We start from the raw sequence: 12099 nt of genomic DNA, 5'->3' as shown, positions 1-12099 counted from the left end.
TGCTGCTTCCAGGGTCTTGATGCATTTCTGTTGCTGTTTTTCCCACATCACTTTTTTGCTGCAGCCCACTACATGTGGCCTTAAGGTCATTTCATTGAAGACTATTTCATTTTGTGAATTATTATTATTATTATTTTTTTTTTTTTTAAAGAAGCAGCTTACATTTCTAAAGGGTGTGACTGAAAGAAGCCAAATATGTTTGCAGTTACATAATTTTATTAATAAAATTGTTAATAAAAAATGGAAACTGCAGTGCTATGTGAAAGCATCAGGAAGTGCTGAGCAGATTGATAAATAGTTTTATTAATGATCTTGGATACAGGGTTGTATTTTATTCATTTTATATGGAGCGTGGTCAGACATTGATAAGACCAATCTAAATAAATAAATGACAAGTTCTACTGACTTTTCCCCACATAACTATGTATATCAATCAGTATCTATATTTTACTGCATTTTCAGCATGACAGGTTCCCTTTAAGAACTGTATTTATTTGGATAAAAAATGTAAGTTGTCAATCTGTATATTCATTCTCTAAATCCAATTTTATTTTGTATATATTTTTTTATAATTTTATTATTTCTACAAAATGTGTCCAGTAGAAGGGATCTGCTGTCTTTGTCCTTGTCATGGTAGGGATTTATAAGTGACAGATGCCTTCTAAGAATTTGGTTCTGCCAGATAAACTCATTTTGGATTTAACACACAGTTCCCTACTGTATTTGAAGAAGCCGAAGGTAAAGAAAAGGTATAAACTTTACCTTACCTCCTTTGGAGCAATAGCAATATTTCAGATAGGGCATTTGCATGTTCACAAAAAAGGGGATATCTCTGCAACAAAGGCACCACATTACAAGGTGACCCTAACCTGTCTGTGTGGGGCAGTTCGTAGTTTATGTTGAAGGTTCCCAGGCCGTTCATTACTATGGTTCTGTTACTATGTTTCTGTTGCCATGAGTAATTGAAAGTGAATTGATTTCACAATATACTGCAATAAATTAGTTATGTTTTAAAGAGGGCCTTTCACCACCTCCATAAATTCTAGTTCTTAGCATTTCTTAATATGCGCCACTCCACTGATTCTAGCATAGTTAGAATTTCTCTCCAGCCCTACCATTCCCAAGCAACAAGCACAGGTAGTTTTGGTGCCTGATGTGCTATTTCATCTCTGTAATGTCAGAAGGGCAGTGTCAGACATGGGGTGTGATTCTGGGATCCAGTTAGAGGCAGCCGGTGTCACCGCTCAGAATTGCACCCCTTGTCTGCTCCTGCCTTACACTATCCTCCTTACAATACAGAGTCTAAATAGCACATCAGACACCAAAACTAACAGCATTCATTGTTTGGGAATGGTGGGGGCTAGAGAAAAAATTCCAGCTGTACTGGAATCTGTGAGGTAGCAGTTATTAAATAGAAAGAGCTGGACTTGTTGGAAGTGGTGAAAGGTCCTCTTTAAGATGCCTTCATAACCAGAAAGATATGCATTTTCAGTACTTCAATACTGTTTTAAAACCAAATGAGTCTGCATTGTTAGATCTGTAAGAAACAACAATTGAGGGATTTACTAAACTGTACACACTGGGTTGGTAGCACCAAACTAAATTGATTCGTAACACATAAACTGGTACTCCTGAGTACCAGTTTATGTGTTACGAATGGATTTACTAAACTGTCAGTTTTCTGGTGCACCACTGTTCATTTTTTTTTCATGAGCTTACCTCTTTTGAGAATAGTGCTCATAGTAGGCCAGGGATGATGCCAGGGCGGAGATTTACTACCGTATTTTGCAGACTATAAGGCGCATTGCCCATGAGCGCCTTATAGTCCTGCCTAGGTCCATATATAAGGCGCACCGAACTATAAGGCGCAGCGCTGTCCGATGCGCCTCATATGTGATGGAAAGCGGCGGCTATTCGTCTCCTACCTTTAGCCAGCGCCGCCTTCTTCCTGAGCTGCGTCCGCCCCTTCTGTGTTGTTTTCTTTGGGCCTCATGGATGACGCATGCACAGTCGGCTCTGGCTGCGAGAGCCTGTTAGAGCCGACTGCGCATGCGTCATCCATGAGGCCCAAACAGGCTCTCGCAGCCAGAGCCGACTGCGCATGCGTCATCCATGAGGCCCATAGAAGACGACACAGAAGGGGAGGACGCAGCTAGGTAGGAGACGAATAGCCTTTAAGGCTATTCCGACGTGGTCAGAGGAAAGAACTTATTTTAATGGTAGAATCGTTTGAAGCGGCAGGCAGACTTTGCCAGCGGCGGTCGGTTCCATACATTGCAATGGGAGCGCGCTATTCAAATAGTATTCGCGCATCTCTAACTTCAGTTGTAAGAAGTTACAATTGAAGTTAGAGATGAACGAATACTATTTGAGTAGCGCGCTCCCATTGCAATGCATGGAAGCGGCAGGCAGACTTTGCCGGCGGCCGCCGCTTAACTCCTCGTGTGCCGCCACTTCCATATATAAGGCACACCGGACTATAAGGCGCACTTACGATTTCTGAGGAAATCGTAGGACTTTATGTGCGCCTTATAGTCTGGAAAATACGGTATAACTCTCATCAGAAAACTAGCGTCTAGTCCTTGACATGCGTTTGGGGCACAAGACCTTCTGCGAGGCTCCACAATTAAGAGGCTCGAGCTTCTTTAATAATTTAGGTGCTCAAAACAGTAAAACCTATGGAATATGCGATGAATGTCTAGAACGTGCCCCATTACCGTTCTCTTCTGGAACAAGATGGGATAGGTAATTAAAAATGTATTGTCCTTTTACCTTGTAGTGATCTAAATTCCTTTGATTTCCAACTTCTAATAGGCCTGATCAGTTATGTATTTTCTTTATGAAATACAGAAAAAGGTCCACGTAGGAGGGTCTGCAGCCAGCTGTAGAGGCTAAAATAGAGTGCACATATTTGATCTTTCTAAAATATGAAATAGAATTTTGGGGACGCAGCCCAAAAGTACCTTAAAGACCAGGCCTCACTCTTCAAATCTGGCATGTCACTTTGTGGTGTAATAACTTTGAGACACTTTAAATTATCAAAGTGATTCTGAGATTTTTTTGATTTTTTTTTTTTGGTTTCCTGAAAAGTTGTATTTTGTGTTTGTGTTGAGTTGACGCTCCAAATCCAGGCCTCCATCGGTCAATAAATTTGATTTCCATTTGATGATTTTTGTGTGACGTTGTCATCACATTCAACTTTGTACAGAATAAAGTGTTCAATGAAAATATTTCATTCATTCAGATCTAGAATGTGTCATTTGAGAGTTCCCTTTTATTTTTTTGAGGTGTGTGTGTGTGTACTACAGTAAAAAGGCCCTGTCCTAAAAGTGATCTAAAATGTTCTTATAGATCTAAACTGTGTTCATTAGTTTTAGCTAACTGCTCTGTACACTAATTTATTTGCAGTCCAAAAAGTTTACATGTTATACTTTTTACAAATTGTACAGATTTTGGTTATTTGAAAGCGTTGGAATGTGTTAACAAAATAAGCTTTACCCACATCACTGTTCCCCCACCTTTGCTGTTTGCATCTTCCTGGGTCCCTGCAGTTCTCTCTCTTGACATGCTCATGTCAAGGATCAATGTGATTGCAGAGGATGACAGGGAACCCAGGAAGCATTGAAAGTGCAGTGATGAGGGATCTACAAAAATAAAAGGCTCTCAACTTATCTTTGATTTAAGAACTTTTCCCTGTACTCCATCTCAACGTCATGGAGCCGACTCAAATACAGATTATGGGGGGTTTGTCTCTTATTTTAATTGGCTGCAAGGAAGGACAGACTTGTATGTGTTTGAAAAAAGTGACTTATTTTTGCTTACATATGTGTACTGTGCTCGGCAGGTAATTTTCCATGATGTAAGCACCCTGACAGAGAAGCTGTTTCCAACAGTAGAAGCCATGCAGAAGCTCTTCAGTGCTGGTACTGGAACTTATTACAGCGATTCCATCTTTTTCCTCTCTGTTGCTCTACACCAGATAATGCCAAAAGGTAATGTGATTTATACAGTCTAAAAAAGTTACATAAATATAAATTACATGATATATACATACTATATGGGCAAAACTATTGGGACACCCCTCTTAAAGGGGTTTTCCCAATCAAAATGGATTTTTCATACTGATGACCTGTTACTGCAGTGGACAGGGAGCGTACACAGTCTGCTCCTATTCAAGTACTAGGAACGACACTGCAGCCCCATTCTGCTCCATTTACTTGAGTAGGAGCATAATGCACAATCTCCCCATCCACTACAGCAGCTTTAAGCACTTGTATCAGACTCCCACAGATCATATACTGTTGTCTTTTCCTGTGGCTGGAAGCCTCTTTAAACATTGAATTTGGGTGTTTCACTCCGTCCTATTGCCACACTTTTAAAATCCAGCACCTATCCATGCTGTCTGCCTTTTGCAAACATTTGTAAATGTCTGTCCCTATATAGCAGCAGCTGTATGGAGACAAAACCCCGTCTGCATACAGCCATCAGTGATTGCATGATTACACAAGTGTTTGTTTAGTCATGTCATCATTGGTGTGTGCCATTATATTGAAGCCAGTGAAATATATATTGACCCAGAAATGAAATCAACGAGGTGGTCACTCTCTCAATTTTTAGCCCATATTGATTATCAAGGAATATAGTAGAACTATTGGCTATCTTGCTGTCACGCCTTCCTCTTCTTTCTTCTTCCAGCGACGTCCTCCTGTCCTGGCTCTTCCCTGCCTTGATCTTCTGTTCTTCCGGCGGGTTCGGTTCAAATCCGCGCACGCTCCCGGGCCAATTTTGTAGTAGTTCTAAGTTCCCCTTAGAACTATGTGAGCGTACTGCGCATGCGCAAGTATGCTTGCGAACAACTTTATTCTGGAAGTACAGAAGATCAAGGCGTGGAAGAGCCAGGTCAGGAGGGTGTCGCTGGAAGAAAAAAAGAAGAGGAAGGCGTGACAGCAAGATGACGCCGGACAGTGCAGGACCGCCCACTGTGCACGGGTAAGTATCATTTGCATATTCATTTTTAGGGTATTATATTAAAACGGGGGGGGGGGTTTAAAATAAGATTAGCCGTGCCTGAATAGCCTTTTTAAAGGCTATTCAGGCATATGTGGGGCTCATACAGCATAATTTTGCTGATAGAGCCCCTTTAACCGTCTGTTTTGTAAAACACTAGTGCGAGGAAGGGGATGAGTATCGTTTAACCCTTTGTTTCCTGGTCCTATCAAGGCATGACTCTACCCTCCTGTGCTGCTATTATGGAGGATTCCCAGTAATTTCTTTATTAATATTTTAATTTTTTTTATTTGTTGAGACACAAAGCTTTGCCACAAAGCAAGGCTCTAAAGTAGAAGGTGCACTGGTAATACCAGCTTTGAGTTATCAGTGCAGCCTCTATGGCTAGAAAGGCTGAAGGACTCCTTCACCTGGGAGTAGTTCAACCAGAGTCTATGGATTGAATACTGTAATCTGGAGACATCTTTCGCTACTACTGGAGTTGGAAAGTTCGATAGGAGATATGGAATTGGGGAATGATTTGCTCGCCCAATGATGTGTTGCTGTCAATGGGTTGAGTAAAAAGAGAGTGTACCTACTTTTGGGTGAAAGGAAGGTTGGGGGGCAATTCTGCTTCCAGTGATGCTGCCCTGTGGTGTTTAGCACTTCTGCGAAGGTATTTTCTGCATTTGCTCACGTTGTTGAGGTGAGCTGATGTAGCTCTTCTGGGAGGTGTTTTTTGCTGGATGATATTTGGTGTTGATGGGAAGGGATTTGGTACTAGTGTTGCTACAGATTGTGTGCTTTAAATGGGATTTCCCATGGAAGACATTTATGACCTAACCATATGTCTGATAGATGGAGATCTACCCTCGTCTCTGTGCCTCGCAACCTAGCTAAAGGAGACTGAACTATGGTCATGCTTTAGGGGGTAAGGGACCGCTGAGGCCTGTGACGCAGAGACAGAAGAACAACAGCCGTCACACATCATGTTAGATTTTGCTATTTTTGTTTCATGTTCAATTTAGACAAATTTATCTTCATTTGACAATGACTAAAGCTTCTCACTGTAGAATTTTCTCTCTAGAGTATGTGTTACACTTCGGATATGACTGGCTCCTTAAGACTGTTAGGGTGCATTCATACGGCGTAAAAAACCACGACAAAAGCGTCAAAACGTGACAACGGGTCAAAAACCACTTTGCGCCAAAAACGTATCAATAACGCCGTGCTTATTTTTACACGTTTAAAAATCAATGCCTAAATCTTTACTCTGTGTGAATGCACCCTTTGTATTGTAATTGCTAAAGCCTATTTTTCAGTGTCTTTCTAAACCTAGAGGTTACAGGGTATATTTTTAGTACATAATTATTATAATGCGTGTTCTTGCGGTATTTCAAAAGCATCATTTTACTTTGACAGCTTAACAAGAAAGTGAAACCAGAGTAGACTTGCAGTTACCGCGGTGTGATCTATGCTTTTGCAGCATGAAACTTTTATTTTGTTTTGTTTTTTCCCTTGTTCTCTCGACTTTGTGGAACATTTTTTGTGTAAACACTCATTAATGGCTATTGCCATGAATCGCCTATTTTCGATTACATTGGCATGGTAGGAATGATATATTGAATGACCACAAACTACTGTTTGCTAGATTTTGCAATATGGCAGTCAGTATACACGGCATTTACGTAAATTACTTTTTTTTTTTTTCTTCCACTATTTTTTGTCGTTTTCATTTTATACTTTTTGTTTCATAAAATGTATAATATGTTGTGTATTTATTTATTTTGCTATGAAATAAAGTATCCGTATAATAAATGATTATTCCTGAAATTGGTCTGCACGCAGAGGGCATGGTCATGACCGAATAAAGATTTCTGACCTGATTATGAATGTGTTCATTAGAGTGAGTTACAGGTCACAGAATGAGCTGTGCCCATTGTATCTCTGGGTTATATTGAATGAAAGAGGATCAAAGAATGTAATTAATCTAGTTGTGTTATTTGGAGCTCCATACTTTTTCCTCCATTGCCAGTGCACAAGAAAAACAGGCCTTTGTGTGAACTGACAATACAACTATTAACAGCTTGCTAAAGACACACAAGTTACTGAGCTGTCGTGTGGCGAGGTTATATAAACAGTCACTATCGGACATAGCGGGTATTGTTTCCTAAAAGAACAACAGATTCAAATTGAGTGATCTGAATAGCAATATGCCATCTAGAAAGCCTTTGAGGTAGCCTGGAAGATGGTTGGAGATCCGTAATGATTTCACGATTGTCATAAAAGAATCTCCTACAGTTCATTATATTGCGCTTGATTGTAATGTACAGTGAACTAACCAATAACTGCTCACAGAGAGAAAGTCTTGTAAGGCCGAATCATTTTTTTTTTTTTTTTCTCCAAATGAACTACATTTCTCATACTGTTGACTTATCCACAGCAGAATTGCCCATCCACTCGCAGATTTAAGTACTCGGAGGTTCTTGGAACAGTCGAACCCCCACAGATGACATACTGATGACCTAGCCAGTATTAGGCACAGTGCCTACAAAATGTAAGATGCCATGCTTGGCAAAAATTGAAGGACATGTGTTTTTCACTGGAGCACCATGTTCCTTTCAGTAAATTGCATATGGAGATGCCTCCTCCATTAATCTGATATTAATGACCTAGCCTAAGAATACAACAGAAAACTATTTTTTTGGTATTGACAGTCAAAAGTTATCAGTATTGTACTTGTACAGTCTTGATATATTTTTTTTTCCTTCAGTTTTCTAATAAATTATTTCAGAGGGATTCTTTTTTTATTTTTTTTTTATCCAAAAACGTCAAGTACTGATCCAACTATTCTTAGTGAATTGCATGAATAATAATGTGAAGGCCTCAGTGAGCCAGGATTTACATAGTCTGTCACAGCAAAATCAATCACTTATGACTCATAATGACATGTGCAGAAAACGGAATTCACATTTTTTTAAATTAGTTTTTAAGGCTATTCCACTAGCAAAACCAGTTTGCTCTCATATTCAAGGGTTTCTACTATTGATTAAAGTTATTCCATATCTATCAAGTAAGATGATCGTTTAATAGTCCCACCAAATTCAGTGTGATACAGCAGCATGGATAATACAATAATGCAAAAAAAAAAAAATACAACATACAAAAATCTCAGATAAAAAAATAAATGAAAGAAGATAGTAGGAGGCATATCACCAACTTCAGGATCATTCAGTTCTCTGTATGGAGTAATCTACGCTTAGCTCGGTGTTGATTGTACAGCCTAACCGCAGTAGAGAGGAAAGACTTCTGATAACTCTCCTTCTCACACTTGGGGTCCATTCTCATGGAGGAAAATGGTGAGGAATTTGGTGTGGAATTTCAGCGCTGAAAAAAAAGCCTCCTATTGACCTCAATGTCAATTGGAAGCTTTTTTTTCAGCGTTGAAATTCCACACCAAATTCCTCACCATTTTCCTCCGTGTGAATGCACCCTAAGGAGACATTCACACGGAGTAACATGGTGCCGATTCTGGCGCGATAACTCGTGTAAGAATCAGCGCTGATAAAGACTCCCATTGACTTCAATGTGTTACGCGTGTTAAATGAAACCCATTGAAGTCAATGGGAGTCTTTTTATCAGATTCTTACGCAAGTTATCGTACCAGAATCAGCGCGTGTTACTCCATGTGAATGCCCCCTAACTGGGAAGCAGTCGTTCACTGACACTACTGCCCAATGCTGTCAAGGTCTCATGCCTTGGATGGGAGTTATTCTCCAGCATGGAACTGACCACGGACAGTATGCCTGGGTCCAGGGGGCTCCCCAGGACAGAGTTGGCCCTTCTAATCAGCCTGTCAAGTCTATTCTTATCTCTGGTTAGTATGCAACGTCCCCAGCCGGCCACTCCGAAGAAGATAGCTGTTGTTACTACAGAATTGAAAAAGGCCCTAAGTGGTCCCCCCTGGACTCCAAAGGTGCTCAGCTTCCTAAGCAGGTAAAGCCTGCTGTGACTCTTTCTGTGCAGCACATCCAGGTGATCAGCCCAGTCCAGCTTGAGGAGCACACCCAGGTACTTATAGGTCTTAACTATCTAAAAATGTGACAGAAAGTTTAGGATGGCACTGCTGATTTCACACTTATACAGATCAAGTACAAGGAGAGTAGATATTTACACGAAGAGACGACCAATATGTATGCATTGGAGGCTTGAAAAAGCGCTCAGGTGAGCACGAAACGGCTGTTGCCTTTTTCCATGCCACGTATGCTCTCTCTTCCCTCCCTATGGTTGTTTTTATTGATGCTTTTCCCTAATAAAGGATGCCTTTTAGAAGAATATTCGTCTATGGGTGAGTGCCCTTCCTGCTTTCTCTTAACTATCTAAATGCCTGTCCCCTGGATGTCCACTGGATTTGGAGCACCTCTCCGCTTACTAAAGTCCACCATCATCTCCTTGGTCTTCCCAGCATTAATCCTGAGGTGGCTCTGCTGACACCATTCCTCAAAATCCCAGTTTAAAAGGATCCTATCTTTGGATACCCTTTTTTTTTTTTCTCGATAACATGTCAGAATAACCTTAAGAAAGGCTATTCGTCTCCTACCTTTAGATGTCTTCTCTGCGCTGCCGTTCGCCCGAAATCCCATTTTTTTTTTTTTTGTTGGTATGCAAATGAGTTCTCTTGCAGCACTGGGGCAGGCACCAGCGCTCAAACAGCACTGGGGGTGTCCCCAATGCTGCAAGAGAACTCTCCAGCGCCACCTCCATCTTCTTCAGGAACCCGCCTCTCTGCGTGTCGTCTTCCGTCATGGGTTTTCAATTTTTTTAGGCCTCGAGTAGAGCGGACTGCGCATGCCTGGGTCACAAGAAGATGGCCGCTTACATAGTAAGCTGTGTAAGCAACCATTTTCTTGTGGCCCGGGCATGCGTAGTCGGCTCTGCCTCAGGCCTAGATAACTGAAAACCCAGGATGGAAGAAGACGCGCAGACAGGCGGGTTCCTGAAGAAGATGGAGGTGGCGCTGGAGACTTCTCTCGCAGCATGTGGATCTCCCCTAGTGCTGTTCGAGCGCTGGGGCCCGCCCCCAGTGCTGCGAGAGAACTCATTTGCATACCGAAGAAAACCCAGTTTTCTACTGAATGGAGGCGCTGAGAAGACATCTAAAGGTAGGAGACGAATAGCCTTTCTTAAGGCTATTCTGACGCGTTATCGAGAAAAAAAGGATATCCAATGATAAGATCCCTATGTACTCCCTGTCATCTCCTTCTGTGATGAGGCCTACTATTGCAGAGTCATCGGAGTACTTCTGTAAGTAACAGCTGGATGAGTTGCACCTAAAGTCTGCAGTGTACAGTGTGAAGAGGAAAGGGGCAAGAACTGTACCTTGTGGTGCCCCCGTATTACAGATTACAGTGTCTGTAATTTGATTTTCCACTTTGATTTTCAGTATCTTTCCAAATAGAGACCTCCATGGAATATTAACTTAGATTTACATTGATCATTTTTATGTTTTATTGTTCTCTACTCAATACACAATGTAATGAATAAAGATTTGCAACTGTAATATTTAATTCATTGATATCTAGGATGTGGTATTTTAGTGTTCCCTTTATTTTTGGGGGCAGTATATATTGTTTACTGGTATCGTAGTACAAACATTTGGATGGAAGCTGTGTATCGTATAACGTAGATGTTAATTTTCAAGTTTTTTTTTTCACAAATTTTGGGTTGTGCCATTGGTGGGGTTTTCCTGAGTGCACTCTGGTGCGACCTTGTATAGTTATGGCTTTATTCTGGGTCTTGTGCAACTCTCTAAGTAGGAGTGCTTGACCTTTTTAACTATTTCCCCACATGCACTGTAATAGTACAGTGGAAGCTGAATCTTTAAAGATAGCAGCCACTGGTCGTAGCAGAGACCTAGAGCTAATGATATTGTTTTATATAATGTCCCTCTGAAGGCCCCCAAATTTGATCCCCATCACCCTGTATCCTTTCTGGTGCAGCATGGCTTCCGTGCAGTGAGATTCCAAGAGCAATGTTCTTATAACAGCCAGGAGCAATAAGGAGGCTCCTAGGCCTGTCGTAAAAACATAGCTATTAAAGCTGATCTATGACTGGTCTCAATAGCTATGTAGTGAGTCTCCAATAGAATGGAATGTACATTAGGGAAAATAAGTGTTTGCTTTTTTGCAAGTTTTTCCACCTACGAAGAAGGTACACTTCAACTGTGAGGACAAATACCAGAAAAATAGAGTGGGGGCACTCAGCATCATCAAAATTTCATATAAAAATAAATTTTATTAACTTCCAAAAAGGGAACACATACAACACAAATGTGTTGAGGACACAGGAATTGACATAAAAACTTACAAATGGGAATGAAAGTAGGGGAGGTTGCAAGGTGGAAATATTGTTAAATAATGTGTTACAAACAATAATAGCTATAAATCATACACCTCACTTACATGTATTAAACAGTGGATCTTGATATGAGCAGTGGTTAAAATCACAACATAATGTGGCAATAGCAATGCGAATATGGGAGTTTTCTCAAGAGTTTCCGTATGCCATGTCTTTCTTGCTTTGGTTTTCAACTGTGAGGACCAGAATCTAAAATAAATAAACTATAAAATTACATTGTGACTTATCAAATGATTGCAGGTTCAAGCCTCCTTAAATACAATACAAAACGAAAAATACCAATTAACCCCTTAGCGACCTTTGACGTACTATTACGTCATGGACGCGAGGTACTTCGCGCACCATGAAGTAATAATACGTCATGGTTATAAACAGCCTCCGTGTCTCAAGACACGGAAACTGTAAGAAGGTTGCTGCTGTCCATGACAGCAGACCACTTTCTTTACATGAATCGGAAGATTTAACCCCCTCCCTGCCACGTGGATCGCTGCAATTGGACGATTGCTTCGCAATGTCCAATTGCAGCTTGCCGGCACAGATCCAATGATCTGTGCCGACAGATCGGTACAAAAGTGACAGTGATTGGAGCTACACCTTGCACCAATCCCTGTCGAGTGTTTGGGGGGCGTACAGTGGTGCGACCCCCTCCAGATGTTTTAATTGGTCAATCTGCCAGCATCATGGCAGATTGACCAA

At 41.0% G+C, this 12099-nt stretch overlaps 1 protein-coding gene across 1 annotated transcript in view; it reads left to right on the top strand.

Annotated features, from left to right (window-relative positions):
• The window catches only part of XXYLT1 (xyloside xylosyltransferase 1), a 149636-nt gene that overhangs the window by 21657 nt on the left and 115880 nt on the right, over window positions 1–12099 (top strand). Inside the window, exon 2 of the mRNA XM_075268580.1 lies at window positions 3845–3992. Coding sequence (XP_075124681.1) covers window positions 3845–3992 — 148 coding nt within the window. The remainder of the gene's footprint in view (window positions 1–3844; window positions 3993–12099) is intronic.

This window comes from Leptodactylus fuscus, chromosome 3, assembly GCF_031893055.1.
Source record: "Leptodactylus fuscus isolate aLepFus1 chromosome 3, aLepFus1.hap2, whole genome shotgun sequence".
Lineage (NCBI taxonomy): Eukaryota > Metazoa > Chordata > Amphibia > Anura > Leptodactylidae > Leptodactylus > Leptodactylus fuscus.
The sequence above is the reverse complement of the archived record's forward strand: the minus strand, read 5'-3'. Positions and strand labels throughout refer to the sequence as shown.